The following is a 25,546-nucleotide window of genomic DNA, read 5'->3' on the forward strand; positions in this document are numbered from 1 at the left end:
GTGTCAATGGCGATACCCAGGATTATGTATCACCCGTGTGGCCTATCAAAATTTTACATATGCTGCAAATATGTCTAAACAGCTTTCTAGATACCTTACAGGTAATTGGAGCAGACAATTTGATGCTATGGTGGATGAGCTTCGCTTAGCCATTCTTGCTGTTAATTCCACCCGAGTGGATCCTGGACATGCAGAGGGACTTTCATCCTGGATTTCTGTAGCTGTGAATCATCTGAAGGAGTGGGCGGGACTAGGAACCCTAGCAGGTTTATTGGTGCTCATCTCCTTGGTATGCCTGTCGTGTATCTGTTGCATAAGGTTTTCACAGCGTCGCAATGCAGCCATGATCATCCAAGCCTTTACAGCCATTGAGGCAGGGCAGTCTCCACAAGCCTGGTTGTTGAACCTTAAAGAGTATTAAGCACAGGATGCGAGGCTTGTGCACTGCACTCAAGATTGGTAAATACGATTTTGAGAAGAGCAGGTCTGACAGCATGTGGGTTGATGCCCCAACTCCCACCTCTGTAAAAAGGGCATCAGACGGGTCAGGTGTCCTCTGGGTGGATGACGCCTAGACAGACACTAGTACATGTCCAGTTTTGACAGAGGTCAGACCTCTACTCTTTCCTGTAGCTTTGCAAAACAAAAAGGGGGAACTGTAGAGAGCTGCCTGCAGCCATACCTTAAAGATGGTGCTGGCTTCTGCCCTCCTCCCTCCCGAAGGCGAGTGCTCGAAGTGGTAAACAAATCCTTATTTGGCTGTGGCTGGAATCCAGTGTTGCTTGCGTTTGCATGGACCAATGGACAGCGCCCACGTGGCTGCTCAGGGTTGGCAGCCCATGCCTACGTAAGGGCTGGGAGCCGCTTGCCCAGAGAGAGACATCACTTGTAACAAGGTCCTGAATAAACTGCTTAAAGAAGAGCTCTGGTGTTGCGTCATCCTTGCTGGTCGAGGGGGGAACGACACTATACTTCCATAGTAAAGTTTGATGTCAGGGATCATGATGCCTCCAGAGGTTGCTTTATTATACAGGATTATATTAGCTACCCTAGGTTTTTTGTTTTTTCCATATAAAGTTAAGTAGTGTCCTTTCCAACTCTGTGAGGTATTTTGTAGGGATTTCAATGGGGATTGCATTGAATCTGTGTATTGTTTTTGGTAAGATTGCCATGTTTACTATGTTGATTAAACCTATCTATGAGCATGGGAAATCTTTCTATTTTCTGATATCTTCTTCAATTTCTTTCTTCAGAGACTTAAAGTTTTTATCATACAGGTCTTTCACTTGCTTAGTTACAATTACCCCAAGGTATTTTATATTATTTGTAGCTTTTGGAAAGGGTGATGTTTCTCTGATTTCTTTCACAGCCCCCTTTTCATTTGTATATAGGAAGCCTACTTATTTTCTAAGTCCATAAATTTATTTTTTATAGAAAATGAGATTGTAATCTCATGAATGACCTACTGATGCAATATCTTGTGACATACCCTCCTCCCAGTGTAGAAGTAGCCACCTTCTCTTGATGTCTTTGCCTACTTATTTTTTTTTTTTGAGTTAATCTTGTATCTTGACACCTTACTGTAGGAGTACATCAGCTGTAGGAGTTCCCTGATAGATTTTTGGGGGGTCACTTTTGTATACTGTCTTGTCATCTGCAAATAATGAAAGTTTGACTTGTTCCTTTCCAATTTGTACCCCCTTGATCTCCTTTTGTTGTCTTTTTGCTCTAGCTAGGATTTCAAGTACCATGTTGAATATGGGGAGAGTGGACAGCCTTGTCTTGTTCCTGATTTTAGTGGAATCATTTTGAGTTTCTCTCCATTTAATTTGATGTTGGCTGTTGGCTTGCTCTAAATTGACTTTATTATGATTAGGTATGTTTCTTGCATTCCTGATCTCTCTAGAACCTTTAGCATGAAGGGATGTTGGATTTTCTCAAAGGCTTTTTCAGCATCCAATGAGATAATCACATTTTTTTCTTTCAGTTTGTTTATATGATGTTTTACATTGAATGATTGTCATATGTTAAACCATTCCTGCGTCCCTGGGATGAAGCCCACTTGTTTATGGTGGATAATTGTATTGATGTGTTCCTGGATTCAGTTAGGCAATATTCTATTGAGTAATTTTTCATTAATGTTAATGAGGGAGATTGGTCTATAATTCTCTTTCTTTGTTGCATCTTTGTGTGATTTGGGTATCAGGGTAATTGTAGCCTCATAAAAAGAATTTGGTAAATTTGGTAATGTTCCTTTTGTTTCTATGTTGTGGATCAATTTGAAGAGTATTGGTATTAGCTCTTCTTTCTGCACTCAAATCATCCTGTCCTGTGTGGTTTTTGTTGTTGTTGTTGTTGTTGTTGTTTTTACTTTTATTTTTTATTTTTGGTTGGGAGACATTTAATGACCATTTCTATTTCCTTAGGGGTTATGGTTCTATTTAATAGTTTATCTGATCTTGATTTAACTTTGGTATGTAGTACCTGTGCAGAAAATCATCCATTTCTTTCAGATTTTCCAATTTTGTGGAGTACAGGTTTTTGAAGTATGACCTGATAATTCTCTGGATTACCTCATTGTCTGTTTTTATGTCCCCTTTTTCATTTCTGATTTTGTTAATTTGGATGCTCTCTCTCTGCTTTTTGGTTAATTTGGATAAGGGCTTATCTATCTTGTTGCTTATCTCAAAGAACCAACTCTTTGTTTCATTGATTATTTGTACTGTTCACTTTGTTTCTATTTTATTGATTTCAGGCCTCAGTTTCATTATTTCCTGGCTTCTGTTTCTCCTGGGTGAGTTTGCTTCTTGTTCTAGAGCTTTCAGTTGTGCTGTTAAGTCTCTAGTGTGAGATTTCTCCAACTTCTTCATGTGGGCATTTAGAGCTATGAATTTTCCTCTTAGCACAGCTTTCATAGTGTCCCATAAGTTTGTGGAGGCTGTCAGGAATCCACAAGGTTGATCCCACCTTGGTCTGCTGGTAGTGGTCCAGAGGCTACCTGGAACAATCTACTGTAGTAACCAAATTAGAAAATAACCTAGCGCTCATCATAGCGCCTTTGTCCAGTGAAAGATGGTGGCTGATATAAAGATCCATTGCCACTCCCAAGGCTGAGCTCCAGAAGTCAAACTGATGAGAGAGAAGATAGTGTAGTTGATGGACGTCAAGATCGTGATGGGAGGATATGAAGATATGACCACACACACTAGTGGAAGCCCATGAACTGTGGACTGTTAGCTGTGGAGCCCCCATGGGACCAAATTAGGCACACAGGACATGGAAGAATGTTATTTAGGGCTAACTGTTTGTGAGGGCACACAGCCAGGGGGATCAGGATCTGTTCCTGGTCTATGTGCAGGCTCCTGGAATCCAGTGCCTGTGGTGTGACACATTGCACAGCCTTGGTGAAGTGGGAAGCATCTTGGTCCTGCCTAGGCTCAGTGTGCTGGGCTCTGGTGACTCCCCATGGGAGACCTCGATTTGGGGGATGTGGGGATGCTAGGTGGCTCAGGAAAGAGGGCTGGGGGTGGGAGGATGGAAGATGGGGAATCTGTGGTAGCATGTGGAGTGAAATGAAAATTTCTTTATTTCTTTCTTTATTTTATTTTATATTTTCTTTTTAAAATTATATTTGTGTTTTAATTTTACATATCAGCCATGTGTTCCCCTATCCTCCTGCTTCTGCCCCCCCCCCCACCTTCCCCCCAGACCCTCCTCTCCATTTCCATCTACTCCAGGGCCAAGAGTCCCCTGGGGAATTCAGCTCAACCTGGTAGATTCAGTACAGGCAGGTCCAGTCCCCTCCTTCCAGGCTGAGCAAAGTGTACCTGTCAAAGCCCAAGGTTCCAAATAGCCAGCTTATGCAATAAGGACAGGTCCAGGTCCCACAGCCTGGGTGACTCCCAAACAGTTCAAGCTATTCAGTTGTCTTACTTATCCAGAGGGTCTGATCCAGTTGGGGAACCCTCAGCCTTTGGTTCATAATTCCTGTGTTTCCATTAGGCTCAGAAGACAGCTTATGCTGGAGAGGATGTGTAGAAAGGGGAACTCTCCTCTACTTCTGATGGGAATGCAAGCTTCTATAGCCACTTTGGAAATCAATATGGTGCTTTCTTAGAAAACTGGGTAATCCATCTCACCCAAGACCCAGCTATGGAACTCTTGGACATATACCCAAGGAATGCTCAATCATACCACAAGGACATTTGCTCAGCTATGTTCATATCAGCATTGTTTGTAATAGCCAGAACCTGGAAACATCCTAGATGCCCTTCAACTGAAGAGTGGATAAAGAAAATGTGGTACATATGCACAATGGAGTACTACTCAGCAGAGAAAATCAATGACATCATAAGGTTTGCAGGCAAAATGGATGGATCTAGAAAAAAATCATCCTAAGTAAGGTAACCCAGACTCAGAAAGACAAACATGGTATGTACTCACTCACAGTAGGATAGTAGATGTAAAAAAATATGACTAGCCTGTTATACAAATACAGAGAAGCTATCTAGAAAACAGGACCCTAAGAAAGACACATGGATCACCTAATGACAGAGAAATGGATGAGATCTACATGAACAACCTTGATGACAGTGGAAGTAATGAAGGGCAAGTTTCAAGGGAAAGAGAGCTTAGGGGAGCAGGAGACCCCAGATGGATCAAGAACAGAAAGGGAGAACAAGGAATAACAGACCATGATAAATGAAGACCACATAAAAACAAGAAGAAACAAAGTGCTAGAGAGGTCCCCAGAAATCCACAATGGTACATCCACTGTAGAATAATGGCAATGATTGAGAGTGGCAATGGTCGAGAGAAAGCCTAATCTGACCTAATCTAGTGATCACATGGCAAACACCCTAACTATCATGCTGGAACTCTCATCCAATAACTGATAGGAGTAGATGCAGAGATCCTCGGTCAATCCTCAGATGGAGCTCCAGGAGTCCAATTGTCAAGAAAGAGGAGGGACTGTATGAGTGTGAATTGTTGAGACCAAGATTGGAAAACCACAGGGACAAATAGAAGTGAAAATTTCTTAATCAAGAAAAATAATAAAAAAAAAGCATTCATTTTTCTGTGTCTTATTTGGGTTTTATTGCTGTGAAGAGATACCATGACCATGGAAATTGCAACAAAAAAATATTTATTTGAGAGGGTGCCTTACATTTTCAGAGAATCAGTCCATTAACATCATGATGGAGAACATGGCAGGATGTAGGGAGAGGTGATGCTGGCTATATCTTGACCAGAAGGCATCAGGAAGCCAACATATTGTGACACTGAGTGAAGCTTGAGAAAAGAGACCTCAAAGCTCACCCCTACAATGACCCACTTCCTCCAACAAGACTACACCTACCACAACAAGGCCACACCTCCTGAGAGTACCACTTCCTTTGGGGGCCATTTCCACTCAAACCACCATACCCTGTCAATTAGAATTTAAGCAAAGATATGAGATGTGAATGTATTATTTTCATCTCCAACATTCCATGACTGCATTCAATGCACCTAATGATTCCATGTGTGTGCAGGCATATATGTTTTTAATACCCTCTATATGTTTTAGGAATCTTGCTTTCATTTCAAAAAAAATTTTACTGTAAAAAAAGAGCTTCTTTAAAAAAAATGTCAGCAATTTTGGCATAAAAGAAATAGTGTACCAAGTGCTTGCATAATAGGCTGGAATCAATAGTACAATGGGGAACAATTAAATCTTTACTGTATAACTCCACTTCTGTTATCAGTAAATTAGGTACTTCCAATAAGAGATAATTAGGTGAACCTTCTATAAATCTATGAAAAATGTGAAATGTCCTGCTGTAATCAGTTCTGTATAACTTGGGCTCATGCCCCTGACTACTGATTTGTAAACAGTGGTTTTATTTATTTATTTATTTATTTTTATTTATTTATCTATTTATTTATCTATTTATCTATCTATCTATTTATTTATTTACTTAGTTTGGTTTTTCACGAGACAGTGTTTCTCTATGTAGCTTTGTGCCTTTCCTGGAACTCACTTGGTAGCCCAGGCTGGCCTCAAACTCACAAACATCTGCCTAGCTCTGCCTATCCAGTGCTGGGATTAAAGGTGTGTGCCACCACTGCCCAGTGTAAACAGTGTTTTGTGTACTCATTTCCATACAATTCCACATTTTGGATAAATTGTTCTACATTCTTTCAATTGAAACAGTGTTTTGTGTGCATTCTTCATATTTATAAGCACCTATTACTCAATTTTATATCACTATTTAGAAAAATTATGTAAATCTTTGGAAACAACACTATTTGATTCCTCTCATTTCTTGTGTACTTCCTCACACTTCTTTTGTAGAAATATATAGAACCCTAAGTGATAGGTGCCTTGTATCTTGTCATCTGTATAATCAGCATAATAATATCAAGGGAAGAGACATGAATGCTCTCAGATAAGGTGCAGGAGAAAGTTTTTTATAAATATGTAGGAGAGCATAGGTGGAGTCAGAGACTTCTAGAGAGTCCAGAGTGGACATAACCACATTGAACTATGTGAGGAGAGGCAGAAGAGGAGAGCAGACAGAGAGAAAAGAGTTGCAGGAGCTAGGAGGCCCAATTTGTCTCCAGAGAGAATGCACGGGAGAAAATAATTTTCCTTTCAATTACTAATTATGTCTAAGACTCTGCAATGATTTGTTGAAGAAGTTCTCTCTTCTTAAAACATCTGATATTTTTAATTAATTAATAGAAAATAAATTAAAAAGCATCTAATATTAGGAAAACTTGCACCAGGAGTAGTAGGAAATGTTTTGAAAATAAGCTCATATTCTTAATTTAAATTTAATAAACACCTGGTAGCATCATAGACACATCTAGAAAAATAATCTCTCTGGAAAAAATTTTGTAGTTCTCAATAAAATAAAGTATGTACAAATTTTCTTATCAAGTAACAGCAAGTATAACTACTTTGGTGAGAGACATAGGTATAACTAAGTATTTATATTCTTAGATGCCAAAGTTAAAGTTTAAGAAAATATTTTTACATTCATCTCTAGAACTGAAGTCTTTTCATATTCTTACAGAATGCTAATTATTTATCAGTTCACATTTAGAAAGATTCTGTAGATTAAAGAGAAAAAAATTGTTACTTTGTATTAGTTACTGTATTAGTTACTTCTTACTTTTATGAAAAATATCTGAATTGAACAATATAATGGAAGCTACCTATTCTTGTTTCCTTTTTAGCAGAGATGTCATTATTTCAGGGTAAACAGAGAATATGCAGATAACCTCTAGGTGGTGAAAGCATGAGGTGTCAAGACTTCATGTAGTAGAGGACAAGGAAGCTGAGAGTGAAGGCCAGAGCCTGCGGTCAGTAGAATCTCCAAATGTCTATGAATAACAACCCACTGGAATTACATGGGTCCAAACTTTTAAAAGTCCTAGAACCTCCACATAACTTCAAAACATATGTTCCAAAAACAATTGAATTAAAGATAGGAAAAACACCACTAGAGCAGAGACCCTTAATTTCAAATCTGCATCCAACATCCTAAGTAGTATTGAGATGATATAGTCGCTACTAATGTGTGTGATACATTCAAAAGAGCCTCTGTAACACACATTATCCCAGTCTTGGATCAGGACCACACCATTCATATGGTTTTTCTTAGCAAAAGACATCCCAGGGGCAATATCACTTCAGGGCCTCATTACACGACTATGGCATTCCTCACACCACTTGTCAGTGAATTATGAACCGTTGCTGCAAACTTCCTTGGATCCCACATGTTTGCAACTTTTTTTTCTTCCTGTAACACAAAACCATATCTAAACTTCTGATGTGTACTGGCTCCATCTTCAAATCTGTGCTGGAGTATAGGTCAAAGTTACAGTAATCACTTTGATATAATCCTTGAGAAAATGTCTATATTTATCACTCTCTGGCAAGGATCTACCTATATGGTTAAAATTTTCAGTCAAATACATTTCAAAGAAATTGTCATTTTCTCATTTTTTGTCTTCTATACATGCTGATTTACTGTGTCATGACCCTAAATATTTTCATTTTGTAGAGCACAAGTTTTCTGTTTAATGATATTAATCTCTTTACCAATGACAGGAGCTTTGACAGAAACTGTAACTGCATCTTTAACTCACCAGGTTTGACCTAAGATCAAGAAATTCCTTATTTATTTTTATTAATTACCTTTGTGAGTTTTGTTCAGTGGGGTTTGATAACTTTTATCCTCTCAATCTAGGGACTCTAGATCTAACCCCTATCTTCATCAGCCAAACTTTCTGCCCTAATTTTCAAACATTACATAAATAAGTCTTGTCCATGTATGTCTGAGTTGCTTGGAAAATAGTTGAGGTACTGGGGATATCAAATCTAAGACAATTCCCATTACTTCCTTCTGAGCAAGGTACAAACGCTAGTAGTACCTGAGATAGTGGTAGGGTTTCTTGGCTACCTCCTGCTCGATACAGGGATTTGTTCACCACTGTGTTTGTACTACTAGCCTTGTGCATGCTGTCACACTTAGTGTGAATCCATATGCTCAACTGGAATGAGGGAACTGTAATTGGAATGGGCAGGGGGGCAACAGAGAAGGGGGAGGAAGAGGGCTAAATGACTTTTAGGTACTGTGCCACCTTCAAAAGAAATCATATTAGTAACTATCTGCATAAAATATGCATAATTCATATAAGTCAGTCTAAATATATAAAAGAGTAGTTCATATGGAAATTTTCCATTTGATGAAATGCTCCTGTGAAGAATAACAGACCCCCCTAACAAAAACTGTAATATCTGACATGAAAAACACATTGCTGAGTTGTTGTTCAGTGCTGTCCACAACTTCAAAAATACCAGAATTTAAGCCCCTGCTGCTTGAAAGAGCATGCACTTTAGAAATAGTTCAAGAGTCTCATGAGTTAAAACTATTTTAAAAACCTCCTCCCTGAAGTCTTGCACAGCCTTATACTGTCTTTAAAGTACAAGAGAAGTTGTTATTTAAAGTTCAAAGAAACAAATGTTAAGTAATTCTTGTAGTAGAAGAAATAGTCTCCCCATTGAAAATCTAACATCTTTAAGGAAAGTAGTGGAAGCAGGACAAATTTAAAATGGAAGAAGTTATGTATAATGGGGAAGGAGGGTGTTCCGACAATATACATAGGGCTATAAGATGTGGAGAGGAATCAGTAAAATCTTAGCTCCTGTGGAAATAGTCAAGGCAAACCCATTATTCTATAAGCTAAAAAAACACTAATGATATTTTAGATACTGTCTAACTAGAGATCCTTGTTCTCCATCATGGTTTCTAAGTTCTTTCTCATCTCAAGGTCCATTTTGTTAGAATTCCTACATTATTTTCAATCTGTAATGAAAATGCAAGTTGTTTTGATTTCAGTAATACTGACATATGAACTGTAATATAAATCTATACCTTGTCAGATCAACGGAACTTATATTAATTCCTTGTGGTAATATGAAAATGCAAGTATCAGATAACAAATTAATAAATTAGAATAAAACATATATCAGTAATACAGAAGAATGGCATGCCTTGTTGTAAATTACCCAGGAGAATGTTTGCTGAACATAATTTGCACCAGCCCAGTACCAAGCAAAACATGAGTGTTGTAAAGCGTAAGAAATCTATTCTCCCACAGCTCAGGAATACAGAAATTCAAACTGGCATGCTTATACTTTGAATGTCTCAATAAAAGTGATTATGTTTTTCTATGAGTCGCGTCATGAAATATCAGCAGTCCTCAACTCCATGTTCTCTCTCTAGCCTATTGGTCTTTCCATCCACATCAAGTCCAACAATGCTTGCCTTATACACACTGGTCACCTCATAAAATAAATAAATTTGAATCAGGCATCTTAGGTATTAATGCTTAGAGGCTTAACTGAACCTTCTGGGAGACACTAGTCTAGAGTCATTTATAATGTTTTTTAATATAAAGAAGCTGCAGGCCTCTGTGAAAGCCATTAATTACATTGTTGTATTCAGAAGTGGATGCTAATTCATAGAAGATATATAGCAGAGGTGTGAGGAACGGCTCAGGTTAGAAACCAGATGATACATTCAACTTTGCCACTTAAGTTTGTATACTGGTAGAATGGAACCCATGTGAAGCTATGGGTGAGACGTTTAGTGTATGTGTGCATGATAATGTTTTCAGACTTTATATTCACAATTATTCACCTTTCTGTTCTTCAGATAAACTTTATTTAATGTATTCTGAATGAACATTTTATACATGTTGAGTGGTGTATATAAGCTCTCATTTAATTAATTAATTTAAAAAATGTAGGGGTGTTTTCAATAATCCACATTCAAAGAAAAGCAGAAATAGTTGCTGAATCTCTTTCTCTCAATGTATGGGGCAGGTATCACAATTTTATATTAACTGAATGATTCAACAATGAAGAGAACACACAATAGCACCATAGGTCACAGTTCAAAAAGTAAACAGAAAACCTAATCACATCATTGATTTGGAATTCATGAATTCATCGTGTCAGTTTCCTAGGATTGAGACAAAAAAAAACATTTTAGATTATAGGGAGACATAAAAGAAACATTGGTATGTCGTCATGCAAGGTTTGTAGAAAAAAAGTTTTTACATTCCTCCAGGACATTGGCAATTTTAAAAGTTTTAAAGAGCAGGATGCACTACTGCTTTTCAGAGTGCCAGTCAGTTTGGCACATTTCATTAGGATGTTTACCATCTCCTCTCCCTTGACATCCTCCCTTACAAGGTCTTTGCATCATCCTGAGTCACTTTCTCATGTAACTTTTGTGGTAGAGTGCTCTGGGAAAGTCTATTCAAGAAGCCTTGTCCCTGGGGACTTGATGTCTGTCCTTTTAGATGAAATCATGGGGCCTGTGGCTAAAGAAGATCCCAGATGTCTTTTGAAGCTTGTTTTTATCTTGAACTCCAGGTCTCAGATGGAAAGTCTCAGAGAAGAAAGGTTTGCAAATTCTCCATGGAGTGTAGATGGAACATGTCAAAACAGTGCATGTGATTAAAGTGATGACTTCAGCCACCAACAATATTGCAAACTTTTGTTTTCCCAATAATATGAGCATTATATATAGCTGCTGAACACATTGGGGTCCCTGTACCCCATGCTTACAGTGTGGTAGACACTTCTATTTTATAATGGTCTCTTTGATTTTTCTTCTCTGGCTCCTGCAGTCTCTTGTTCCTTTGTCTTCCTTCGATGCATCTCAATGCCATTCAAAAGTACATCGTCACTTATATCATGATGGAAATGTGCTGATTGCTGCCCTGGTTCCACTTTTTTATGTCTTTGACATTACACCAAGTGATTTTAGTCCTCAAAAACAGATTATGGTCCAGTAAGTACTTTTAAAATGTATGTCTTTTCATTATTCAGATTTTATCATCCTCAAGTAAGTTTGAATTCACAAGATTATAATTTTTTTCCAATTCTGGCATTACCTCTCTTGTACTCATAAAACTCTTGTTCAGGTGTGTCTTCATGTTCCCTTTTATCTTCTCTCAGAGAAAAAGAGTTTATTTTAATGAATGTTATTTTACCCATTTGATACTCTGAATCTCTGTATGTTGCTCTGCTGTGCCTTTATCTGTCCAATGGTGGGACATTATCATTGCTTTCTATGCAGATGAAATATCCTACAACTTGACTCATTGTTTTAGGCGACTTTCAAGGGTAGTTGTTCTCCTTTGCAAAGAAATGAAGGCATTCTTTGCAGTGAATACAGAGTCTTTGTGTGATGGAGGAGTGACAGGGACTGCCTGTGGCAGCTACTGCTGACTAGCAAGTGAGAATATAAGAATTTTAAACTCGGGCTTCTTCTTTCCAAATGCTTTCCAAATGAGTTACAATTTTTATTTATAATTTTGATTACTATGCTTTTAGATTCTGTCAATTTGTACAATTTGGTCTATTTCAGTCCTATGTTTATGATTATTTACAACTGGTACAGATATATTCTGGAGGTCACATAGATGCTGATACTCAGTGGGTAGTGTCTAAGTTAGTTTTGTAAAGATCAGAGGACAGCGGCAGAAAAGTTAATGTAAGTTCTTAGACTCTGCTGAAGAGAAATTCCTACAGATAATTCTTTGTGAAGGAAGTAAGATCCATTTTATTCCATGCATATTTTTTCTGTGGTTGTATGATGCATAGGATCTAAAATGGATGATGAGATATTAATTTGTAACACAATGCTGTAAAATGGAAATGCAGAGCAAAGTTCAGGTAGAGTCAGAATCAGAATATAGACAATTAGGAGTGGCAATGACTTTCAGGTCTTTGTGATATTATTGTGTTTTTATTAAAAGCTAGATGAATTGCTAAGTCTTCAGCACAGAGAATATCTCATAGGAGACATAATCAGAGGAGAAACATTGATAGATATTAATATATTTTGACAACTATTCTGAAACAGATAAAGCAAATATGGTGACCAATATCCATTCATGAGTGTGTATATGTGACTATATGAAGAAAGTAGGATCATTTTGCTTTACCCTCTTGCTTAATTTTCCTCATATTTTAATAGGATGCATATGTGCATGTTCTTCCTGATAATCATAAGAAAAAGAACATAGAATGTGCGGCAAGGATTATAACTCATTACAGTAATTTTTGTGAATTATTCTCTAAATTTATTTTACTTTCGTAAGGGTTCTGATTTTAAAAATGATAAAAAATGGGATATATGTAAATATATATCCATGCATAGTGATACCTAACAGTATATATATAGACGTACACTTATGTATATATTTCCAATTATATATACATTTATATATGTATTTCAAGAAAATATATATCCTTTCAGATTAATTCTGGTTATGAATATGAGCAGGATGCCTAGATCGTAATAAAGTACATTTTAAAGTTATTTTCTGAATGGACAATAATATCCCCTCTAAGTGATTACAAACAGACCATCTCTCTCCTCATGTGTGACATCATTTTGTTTTCTCATTTACTTCAGTGTACAATTGACATGACAAGTCAAATGCCATTTTAACAATACATTTATGAGTGTATTTGTTGTGTTCAGAACATAAAACAAAACACGTTTTTCACCCTCTGCCTCGAACATTCTTGTTACATAGCTTCTCTGTGTCTATATGGCTTGTAGCATGGTTACCCTTTATGACTGATATACACTTATAAGTGAACACAAACCATGATTGTTTTCTTAGATCCAGGTTACCACACTCAGGATGATCTTTTCTAGTTCCATTTATCTGTCAGCAAATTTCATGATGTTTCTGATTTTAACAGCCAAATAATACTCCATTGTATTAATGGACCTTATTTTCTTAATATGTTGTTCATTTTAAGGACATCTAAGTTGTTTCCAGTTCATAGCTACTATGAATTAAACATCTGTGAACATAGTGTACCAAGTGCTCTTGTCATAGGTTGTATTTCCAGGAGTGTTATAGCTGAGTCTTGGGATAGATCTATTGCCAAATTTTGAGAAACCACCATAATGATTTTCAAAATGGTTGTACAAGTTTGCACTGCAGCAACCAATGAGCAATTCCCCTTGCTCCATAACCCTACCAGCTTGAGGTGCCAGTTGCTTTTTTTTTTATTATTTTTTAGCCATTCTGAAATGTTTAAGATAGAATTATAGTGATTTTGATATGCATTTCTGTAATGACTAAAAAGGTTGTACATTTCTATTATTATTATTATTATTATTATTATTATTATTATTATATTTGTTTTTTAACTTTACACATAAACAATGGGTTCCCCTATCCTCCCCCATCCTGAACCCACCCACACATTCCCCCATCTGCTTCCCTCCTTCCCCCCAGTCCCTCCCCTCCATTCCCATCTCCTCCAGTGCCAAGTCTCCCCAGGGGATTCATTTATACCAGGTAGATTCAGTACAGACAGGTCCAGTACCCTCCTTCCAGGCTGAGCAAAGTGTCCCTGTGTAAGCCCAAGGTTACAAAGAGCCAGCTGATGAACTAAGGACAGATCCTGGTCCCACAGGCTAGATGCCTCCCAAACACTTCAAGCTATTCAATTGTCTCACTTATCCAGTGGGCCTGATCCAGCTGGGGGAATCCACAGCCTTTGGTTCATAATTCATGTGCTTCCATTCGTTTGGCTATTTGTCCCTGTGCTTTTTGCAATCTTCGTCTCAACAATTCACGCTCTTGCAGTCCCTCCTCTTTCTCCACAATTGGACACCTAGTGCTCCACCTGGGGCCTGGCTGAGGATCTTTGCATCCATTTCCATCAGTCACTAGATGAGAGTTCCAGCATGACTGTTAGGTTGGTTGGCCATCTGATCACCAGACTAGGTCAGATCAGGCTTTCTCTTGATCATTGCCAGCAGTCTACAGAGGATATATCATTGTGAATTTCTAGGGACCTCTCCAGCACTCTGCCTATTCCTGTTCTCATACTGTCTTCATTTATCATGTTCTGTTATTCCTTATTTTACCTTTCTGTTCTTGATCCAGCTGTGATCTCCTGCTCCCCTTAGCTTTCTTTCCCTTAAACCTTACCCTTCATTACTTCCTCTGTCATCCAGGTTGTTCATATAGATCTCATCCATTTCTCTGTCATTGGGTATTCCCTGTGTCTTTCCTAGTGTGCAGTTTTCTAGGTAGGCTCTATGGAGTTGTATAGCAGTCTAGTCATCTTTATTTTACATCTAGAATCCTCCTGTGAGTGAGTACATACCAAGTTTGTCCTTCTGAGTCTGGGTTACATTATGCAGGATGATTTTTTCTAGATCCATCCATTTGCATGCAAACTTCATGATGTCATTGTTTTTCTCTGCTGAGTAGTACTCCATTGTGTATATGTTATCATATTTTCTTTATCCATTCTTCAGTTGAAGGGCATCTAGTTTGTTTCCAGGTTCTGGCTATTACAAAAAATGCTGATATGAACATAGCTGAGCAAATGCCCTTGTGGTGTGATTGAGCATTCCTTGGGTTTATGCCCAAGAGTGCTACAGCTGGGTCTTGGGGGAGATGGATTCTCAATTTTTTTAAGGAAGTGCCATATTGATTTCCAAAGTGGCTATACAAGCTTTCTTTCCCACCAGCAGTGGGGGAGAGTTCCCCTTGCTCCACATCCTCTCCAGCATAAGCTGTCTTCTGTGTTTTTGATCTTAGGCATTCTGACAGGTATAAGGTGGTATCTTAGAGTCATTTTTATTTACATTTCCAAGATAATTAGGGATGTTCAGCAATTCCAAAACTGTCTTTCAGCCATTTGAACTTCCTCTGTTGAGAATTCTCTGTTTAGTTCTATAGCCCATTTCTTAATTGGACTGTTTGGCATTTTTATGTTTATCTTCTTGAGTTCTTTGTATGTTCTGGATATCAGCCCTCTGTCAGATGCGGGATTGGTGAAGACCTTTTCCCGTTCTTTAAGCTTTCGCTTTGTCTTGTTGACCATGTTCTTAGGTCTACAAAAGCTTCTCAGTTTCATCAGGTCCCATTGATTGATTGTTTTTCTCAGTGTCTGTGCTATTGGTGTTATATTTACAAAGTGATCTCCAGTGCCAATGCATTCAAGAGTACTTCCCACTTTCTCTTCTATCAGGTTCAGAGTAACTGGATTTATGTTGAGATCTTTGATCCACATGGATTTAAGTTTTGTGCACAGTGACAGACATAGATCTATTTGCAGCACTCTACACATTGACATCCAGTTATGCCAGTACCATTTGTTGAAGAAGCTTTCTTTTTTTCATTGTACATTTTTGGCTTCTTTGTCAAAATTTATATATTCATAAGTGTACAGGTAAATGTCAGGTTCTTCAATACTATTCCATTGGTCCACATGTCAGTTTTTATGCCAGTACCAAGCTGTTTTTATTATGGTAGCTCTATAGTAGAACTTGAGGTAGGGTTTTTTGATGCCTCCAGAGGTTGTTTTATTGTATAGGATTCTTATAGATGTCCTGGGTTTTTTGTTTTTCCATATGAAGTTGAATATTATTCTTTCCAGATCTGTGAGGAATTGTGTTGGTAATTTGATGGAGATTGCATTGAATCTGTAGATTGCTTTTGGTAAGATTGCCATATTTACTATGTTAAACCTGCCTATCCAGAACACGGGAGATCTTTCCATTTTCTGACATCTTCTTCAATTTCTTTTTTTAGAGACTTAAAGTTCTCATCATATAGGTCCTTCATATGCTTAGTTAGAGTAACCCAAAGGTATTTTATATCATTTGTGTCTATTTTAAATAGTGATGTATCTCTTATTTCCTTCTCAGCCTATTTGTCTATTGAATATATGAGAGCTACTGATTTTTTTAGTTGATCTTGTGTCCTGCTATGTTGCTGAAGGTTTTTAATAGCTGTGTCAGTTCCTTGGTTGAATTTTTGGGGTCACTCGTGTATACTATCATGTCATCTGCAAATAGAGAAAGCTTGACTTGTTCCTTTCCAATTTGTATTCCCTTAATCTCCGTATGTTGTCTTATAGCTCTGGATATCTTTAAATGTTTTTTCTGCTCTTGATTTAACTTAGGTACGTGGTACCTAGCCAGAAAATTATCCATTTCTTTTAGATTTTCCAGTTACGTGGAGTAGATGTTTTTGGAAGTATGACCTGATGATTCTCTGGATTTCCTCATTGTCTGTTGTTTTGTCCCCCTCTTAGTTTCTGATTTTGTGAATTTGGATGCTCTCTCTATCTTTTGGTTAGTTTAGATATGGGCTTGTCTATATTGTTGATCTTCTCAAAGAACCAACACTTTGTTTCATTAATCCTTTGTATTGTTCTCTTTATTTCTATTTTATTGATTTCACTTCTCAATTTGCTAATTTCCTGGCATCTTTTCCTCCTGGGAAACTTTGCTTCTTCCTGTTCAAAGGATTTCAGGTGTGCTGTCAAGTCATTAGTGTGATATTTCTCCAGCTTCTTTATGTGGGCGTTTAATGCTATGAATTTCCCTCTTAGGACTGCTTTCATAGTGTCCCATAAGTTTGGGTATGTGGTGTATTAATTTTCATTTATCACTAGGAAATTTTTAATTTCTTTCTTTATTTCTAACTTAACCTATTGTTGATTCAGTTGAGCATTATTCAGTTTCCATGAGATTGTAGGATTTGTGTAGTTTTGTTTTGTTTTGTTTTTTCTTTTGTTCTTGAAATCTAACTTTAAACCATGGTGGTCCGATAGAACACAGGAGGCTATTCCAATTGCTTTGTATCTATTGAGATTTGCTTTGTGGCCAAGTATCTGGGGTACTGAGAAGAAGGTATATTCTTTTTTGTTCAGGTGGAATGTTCTGTAGATATCAATTAATTCCATTTGAGCCATAACATCATTTAAGACCATTATTTCTCTATTAAGTTTCAATTAGGCCAATCTCCAGAGGTGAAAGTGGGGTGTTGAAGTCTCCCACTAATAATGTGTGGGGTTTTATATGTGATTTAAGCTTTAGTAATGTTTCTTTTACATATGTGATTGCTCTTGTGTTTGGGGCATAAATGTTCATTATTGAGATGTCATCTTGGTAGATCTTTCCTGTGATGAGTATGTAATGACCTTTATCATCTCTTTTGATTGATTTTATTTTGATGATTCTTTTGCTGGATATTAGGATGGCTAAACCAGCTTGCTTCTTAAGACCAGTTGATTGGAATGTTTTTTCCCAGCCCCTTATTCTCAGAAAGTGTCTGTCTTTGAATTTGAGGTATGTTTCTTGTATGCAGCAGAAAGATGGGTCAGTTTTCGTATCCATTCTGTTAGTCTGAGTCTTTTTATAGGTGAATTAAGTCCATTGATATTAAGGGATATTAATGACCAGTGATTGTTCATTCCTGTTGTTATTTTTATTTTTTGGTGGTAGTGTGTGTGTACTTCTCTTCTATGGGGTTTACTGCTATGGTGTTATCTATTGTCTGTGTTTTCATGGGTGTATCTGACTTCCTTAGTTTGGAATTTTCCTTCTAGTGCTTTCTGTAGGACTGGGTTTGTGGATAAGTATTGTTTAAATCTTGTTTTGTCTTAGAAGGTCTTGTTCACTCCATCTGTGATGATTGAAAGTTTTGCTGGGTATATTAGTCTAGGCTAGCATCCATGGTCTCTTAGTGTCTGCATTATATCTGTACAGGTCCTTCTGGCATTCAAAGTCTCCATTGAGAAATCGGGTGTTATTCTGGTGGGTTTGCCTATATAATTCACTTGGCCTTTTTCCTTTGCTGCCCTTAATATTCTTTCTTTATTCTGTACACTTAGTTGTTCCCCCACTTTATTTTTGATTTTCTTCTATATAAGGCTCTAGCCTGTTCATGTTGTTACTTATAAGGTTGTTTTCTTCTTCTTCTTCCATTCCATGATGTTCAGATCTGGCTGTTGGAGAAGGGCTAATTTCTGGTGATGCTGTATTGCTCTTTGTTTTGTTGCATGTACTTCTGCCTTCATGTCTGCCCATCTCCTTGTTTGTTTGTTTTTGGTCTTATCAGTGTACTTGCTCCAGACAGAGCTGACAGATATAGGGAGCCTCTTTCTGGTCCAGATGGAAGCTCAGGCCTCAATGGGAGCTCTGGTCCAGATGAGAGTGCTGGCCGGAGAGGAGCTGGGGGCTGGACTCTGAGTCTCAGGAAGTCCCTGGGGTTTCCTTTTCTTGTCCAGATGGGAGCTCCTCTTGTCCAGATGGGAGTCCGGGACAGGATGGAAGCTCTGGTCCAGATGAATGTTGTGGGAGGATGATAGCTGTGGGCTTTCTGATCCAGACAGAAGTTCCAGGGCGGATGGGAGCTGGGGGTTTGTCTCTGAGTCTCAGGAAATGTCTGGGGTCTTGGGAAAATGAGTGAGGGGGCAGGGTGTGGAGACTGCAATGTCTGCCTGCAGTCTTGGAAAAGGGGAACCTTCCTGAAGGGACCGCCAAATGGCTGGAAACTGGGACCAAATTGGTCAGGTCCTCCCTGGATGGCTGGTGCACAGGGTTGGGACCAGAGGTGGTTGCCTCTCTGACTACAACCCCAGGCACTCACATCTGTTCGTGATGGGAGTTCTGGGGCAGGATGGAAGCTGGGGGCTGGTTTCTACATTTCAGCAGGTGGCTGGGGTATAAAGCAGATGGGTGTGGGGCCTGGGCATGGAAGTTGTATGGTTCACCAGAGGGTCCTGGAGATGTGGAACCTTCCTGGTGGGGATGGAGGTTCCTGCCCTAATGGCCAGAACCTGGGTCCCAGTTGGGCAGGTCTTCCCTGGAGTGGCTGTTGCCCCATGCTGTGTCCCAGGTGTGGTCCTCTCTGGGTGTGACCCCAGGCAATCCAATATTTATTTTTCTGAGTTTTTAAAATATAATTTGTATATCAGCCCTCTATCAGATATGAAGTTTTTGGATATATTTTTCCATTCTGTATACAGCCATTTTGTCTTTTTGACATTGTCCTTTTCCTTACAGAAAAAATTTCAGTTTCTGGAGAATATATTCCTTGATAATTTGGAGTTCATAAAGTTTGCACTTAGGTCCTTGTTCCCACTAAACATGTTTCATGTTAAAGGGTATAACATTTGATTCGTGCTTATTCTAAAAATTATCACAATGTTATATTCATTTCAAATATTTTTTATATTTACTGTTTGTGAAAATTATACATTTCAAGTTTAATTAAAATCATTTCACCCATTTCTTGATTACTTATTTCTCTCATGTATATCCATGCACTAAGTACAAACATATGTTTATCAATTACCCTCCCATTTACATTCATTAAAATATGATCTCCATGTGATTTGATTTTCCCTGAAATATCAATGATTTAAACACACATTAATTTTTCCAATATTGTATATTCTACCTTTAACTGAATTTCTAACAAGTTCTATCTCCTTTAGATTGCAATGGAAATTATGTGACTCAGGAATCATTCAGTATTCCATACCTGTAATTTCTATTATTCATATATTTCTAATGATGTATCTTTTATCTTGAAACATTGTCACTTTTCTCCAAATACTAAAAGCAATTATCCCTTAATTTATTTTTTACATTTGCATTTATCTGATGATCAGTGATGTTGAAAACTTTTTAAAGTAGCTGCTGGTTTTATGTGCTTTTCTTTTGTGCAAGATCTGTACATGTCATTACCCCATTTGATGAATTGATGTTTTATTGCCTTGATCTACAACTTGTTCAGATTATTGAATGCTTTTGACATTAGTCTACCATCTAAAGTACAAAAATCGAATGACTTATCCCATATATGGTGTTCTGATGATATGGGTTTTTTCTGCTGTAAATAATATTTTATTCATTATTTTCATAGTTGAATCTACTTTTTGTGCAGGTCTATCTTTGTTTTTTTTTATGATATGAAAATTCTATTTTCTTTTCTAGCTCTTCAAATGCATGGGTTTGTTTGTTTGTGTGTATATGTGTTGAATTTGTGTATTATATGATGTACCATACATACTTTAAGTTCCAGAAAACAGCATTTAAATTCTATAAATATGATTGTATTTTTCTATTAACGTGTATTAACTGTAACATTATTATTCTATGTATTAAAGTTTATTTTCACAGGATTGCCTTGTAGTTACTATTTGCAAATAATTGTTCAATGAATTATTTACCTGTTACTTTTCTCATGTTTACATATATACATATACTTCTGTGACTACCTGAAGTAGGGGATCAATATAAATCCATAGTTAAGTATATCAAAGCAAAATATCTTGATATGTATTCTAGAATCCAATAGAAGTAGGTTATAATTCAAGTAAAAGAATGGACATGTTAATGGGGTTATAGCAAGTAGACAAATAGCAAAAGATTCCTTCTACTTTTTCCTTGTACAGGCGTCCATTCATATTAGATGTGCATTAAAGTTATGTCTTTCTGCCTCAAGATCTTGATTATGAAATATCTACAATATCTGGATTAAAAGGATGCTTCCTGACACCTATGATTGTGACTATATTTAGTACAGTTGATAAACAAGAAAAGCCATCACAACCCCACCCCAAATTTATGCCAAATTAACATAAATCTTATTTCCTTTTGCTGTGATTCATTTCCAAGTGAAAACCCCATGAGATATAGGAGATTTAACAAATAAATTTGCTATGTATTGTGAGAATATTCTTTCAATGGGGAGGTCTCAAGCAATGTCTACCCCTTCTCTTTAAATTCTCACTGACTCCAAGTTTCATTCTCATCAAAGTTCACCACACAGAACCCATGAATTTATAATGCTTATTTACAGAAAATGAGGACGGTCTTTTTGTTGAGAATGTGGGTGATTCATATATAGTCACACTGAAAATTCTCTACTCACTATGTATTAAGACATTTTATCATTACATAGATATCCCCACCCCATGTTTTAAATATATCATCAAGTCCTCTGACTTTTAAAAGGTCTATTAACATTTAAGATGTCTTCATGTGCTCATTTTGGTCTAACAGAATTAAAAATATAGTTTTTGTGTTTCACTTAATAGGATAAAAATCACTGTGTTGGATCTTCAAACACATATTTGTTCATTTATTTTTAGTCAAGTTTCCCGATGAAAATATCCACATAATCATTACAATAATTATTACTGTGTATGCATTCATAATTTCTAGATATATGTCACATTTAAAAGTACAGATATAATGTGTTTGTATATGAAGAGATGATAACATTGCAATATGAGTAACATATCCTTGTATAGGAACAATAAGATCATAAATAATATTGATAACCCTAAGAGATATGAATCATACTGTAGAAATAAAGTTGATATAAGAATCAGGAAATATCATTTTGACCTGAATTGTGTGACTCTCTGTCTTTGACTTAAAGTAGACATTAAGTTTCTATGTAAAACCTCAGGTTAATTGTTTCAAAGAACTGTCCAGTAACATAGCCATTTGCATTTATTTTACCTACATTGTCATATTGATTAAATAAGTATTTGAATTTAATATTAATTTGTAATTTTAGTATTACTATGAACAAAATGAATGAGGTTAAAGTCCTCACTTTTAGTTTACAGAAGCATTTACTTATAAATATTTTGTTATTAAATATATGATATAGCAGAAAACGATAATTCCCTATTAGAATCTCTACATACATAAAAAAAGACAAATTTTAATGAACTAAGATTTTATGACTAAAGCATGTTGAGTTTAAATTTTTATCAATTTCATTGTAAAAGGGAAACTTAACATAGCAAGCTTTAATAAACATGTTAGTCTAGGCAAAATCAAAAGCAAACACTCAGAGAACAAAGCAGAATGAGAAAAAGGGACATTTTATCTTAGAGGAAAATTGGCTTGAATTTACCAGTCAGAATTAGCAGTGAGACCCTGTGGAGCCTACTGTAGAAGTACTTTACTGGCTGAAGCTTGTCTCTCATTGTCAATACTAATCTTTAGTGTGTCTGTTGGTATCTGTGAATTTCAACTATGTCTCTTTAGAAGCCAGTAAATATATAGGGTAAAGCCTATTAATGTTAAAGCAAAACAAAAGAAAACAAAACATTAAAAATTACAAAATAAACATCTTAGAGGTCTGATATTTTCAGAATGTCCAAATATCTGCTATCAAGGTATTCAAGGTTCTAGTGTAATCCACTTTTTTGGGGAGGTAGGGACATAGTGAATATATTTAACAAAAAAACAGGATAGCAGATGAGGGAAAATACAAATTTATGAGAATAAAAAAATCCCAAAAGGTTTGATTGAAAGTAGGCTTTAAACCATAAGAAGCTCATTCATTCTGCTCATCTTTTTTTTTTTTTTTTTTTTTTGGTTCTCAGAAAGGAAAAGGAGATAGCACTGGTAGAAATAAAAGGTTGGTCAACAATTTGCACTTAGTTGGTGGACAATTAAATCCTTTCAAGTATCAGATCCAAATGTTGCTTTGGAATTGATTCATGCAAAACAGTCAGCCATACCCATAAGCATCATTGATTTTATTAGAACAAGTAATGTAGTGCAGTCTCTCCCTCAATATACAGACAGCATGAATTTGTTATGGAGTACCTGGGGATTTATAGTACACATTAGAGGAGCCTTAAAGGATGGAAGTTGCCATCTGCTGGTTAAAGCATCAGACATTTAGGGGTGTTTGTATGTATATCTACTTACCAGAATATTGGAAGGGTAATATCAGTTCAAGTCAACATTCCTTTCTCTAAATTATGGGTATATCTGAGGCTTTCAGGTAATAAATCACCACTTACTATATACCCTGTCATTTATATTATGACAATTGCTATGACAACAAAAATTATTGTGTGTATATATATAACAAAGAAGGTAGGAGATCATACTGGTAGACAATATGATATGAGTCCCATTCATAAATAATTATAATCCCTCTCTTAGGTACAAGATGAGGAGCTACCAGTTTTATTTGGCCTTCATATTCGCCATTGAGGAGATCAACAGAAACATGCACATTTTACCCAACACATCTCTAGGATTTCATCTCTATAATATGTATAGCAATGAAGGGACTACTCTTCGGGAAGCTTTGGCTTGCCTCACAGGATTTGAAAAAATATGTCCTAATTATGAATGTAGAAGTAAAAAGAAGCCTGCTGCTTTACTTACAGGAACATCATGGACAACATCTGCAATTATTGGGAGACTGCTGAATCTCTACAAGTATCCACAGGTGAGGGACATGGCTGTGAGGGAACAAGAAACTTGCATTAAACTGCAGACATTTCAGATGTTTTCAAATATAAGGAAGTGAGGTTGTGTCATTCATCAATCAAAGAAAACAAATCAGGCATTTGGTAATGCAGCCCCATATACTTTGCCTGAGACAGAGAGGAGGAATAGGTTGGAGCCTGTAGTGGGTGTTTAGGAAATTCTGTGTCTTGTGAGGAGTTCTCTATAATTGTCTTAGGAAACAAGATGGGAGTTTATCACACCATGAGAATAAGTTAGACTATACCAATCCCAAGTGCCACCTTAGCTTTAAGAGTGTGTTCTCTGTCAATGTCTTCACTCATGTTTCCTATCTGAAATTTCCTTCAGCTTACTTTTGGGCCATTTGACACTATCCTGAGTGACAGAAGCCAGTTCTCTTCTCTCTATCAGACAGCACCCAGGGACACATCTCTCTCACATGGCATTGTCCTTCTGATGGTTCATTTCAGCTGGACCTGGGTGGGACTGGTTCTTATGGATGACCACACCGGAGTTGACAGTCTATCAGAATTGAGACAAGAGATGGACAGGCACAGAGTGTGTTTAGCTTTTGTAGAAATGATTCCAGACATCCCGATTACCTCCTACTATGAACCTTCCATAACAACTCACGAGAAGATTGAGAAATCACCTGCAAATGTGGTTATCATTTATGGTGACCATGAATCCTTACATGGCGCAATTACAATTATAGCAGCACAGCTATTAAACACGAAAGTCTGGGTCCTAAATTCACAATGGGATGAAACTTCTCTTACTACATCTCTCATATTTGATACATTCCATGGCAGTCTCATTTTTGCACATCACAATATTGAGGTTTCTGAATTTAGGAAGTTTATCCAGACATACAACCCTTCCAAGTACCCAGAAGACTATTTTCTTGCTAAGTTCTGGAACACATACTTCAATTGTTCTTTTTCTGTGCCTGATTGTAAAATTTTGGGTAACTGTCTACCCAATGCTTCTTTGGAAATGTTGCCTAAAAATATTTGGGAAATGGACATGAGTGAAGAGAGTTACAATTTATATAATTCTGTATATGCTGTGGCTTACAGTCTTCATGAGATGGCACTCCAAGAAATACAAATTAACCCCCATGGATATGGAGAAATATATAACTTTCCTTGGGAGGTAGTTTCTCTTCCTGTATATTTTATCAAATGCACTGTGACATATTGAGGTTTTATAAAAGCACTTAGGAAATGCTTGTACACTGTGGCATATTTTGCCAAAATGCACCTGAGACAATGTATGTAATTTATCATCTGCACATCAGGGCAAACATATGTATCATTGTTCATGGTGAATGAGTGACAATAACAGAGTTAAAATGTGTGTATGTCATATCTTCCTTGTGTTACAATAACCTTCAGAATCTTCTCATGATAATACACTCAATTGAACACAAGTATCACTAAGTATATTTCATAATAGAAACAGGAGGACTAGATTCTAAATTTTCAAATGCTAGTAGATCTTTATACTTCACATTCTGAAGCTAAGGTTATGTTACCTCACTGACCACTTAGATACATTTTCTAAATTTTCTAAATAAAACCCCATTTACAAACTGAAATTTTGAGTAGATTACTTAAATATTTGGATGTGACTAGCACTTAAAACTGTGGACATTTTCTTGAATCAACATTCATTTATTAAATCTTTCTGTTTGTTTGATTGTTGTTCTCTCTCTCTCTCTCTCTCTCTCTCTCTCTCTCTCTCTCTGTCTGTGTGTGTGTGTGTGTGTGTGTGTGTGTGTGTGTGTGTGTAAATCTTTCTTTCAAAAGTAACTGGCAGTATAGAAACATGATATACTCATGTTTGGTCTCCTTCCATTAAATTATTGATAGCTTAGTATAGCTTGCAATTTATGCTAGAGA

The 25,546-nt window shown here is 36.9% G+C and overlaps 1 protein-coding gene across 1 annotated transcript in view; it reads left to right on the forward strand.

Moving 5' to 3' along the window:
• Window positions 1-428: 428 nt before the first annotated feature.
• The window catches only part of LOC118572629 (vomeronasal type-2 receptor 116-like), a 30,095-nt gene continuing 4,977 nt past the window's right edge, over window positions 429-25,546 (forward strand). The window contains exons 1-3 of the mRNA XM_036172354.1: window positions 429-459; window positions 23,297-23,622; window positions 23,991-24,797. Of these exons, the coding sequence (XP_036028247.1) occupies window positions 429-459; window positions 23,297-23,622; window positions 23,991-24,797 (1,164 nt within the window). The remainder of the gene's footprint in view (window positions 460-23,296; window positions 23,623-23,990; window positions 24,798-25,546) is intronic.

This window comes from Onychomys torridus, chromosome 22 (genome assembly GCF_903995425.1).
Source record: "Onychomys torridus chromosome 22, mOncTor1.1, whole genome shotgun sequence".
Lineage (NCBI taxonomy): Eukaryota > Metazoa > Chordata > Mammalia > Rodentia > Cricetidae > Onychomys > Onychomys torridus.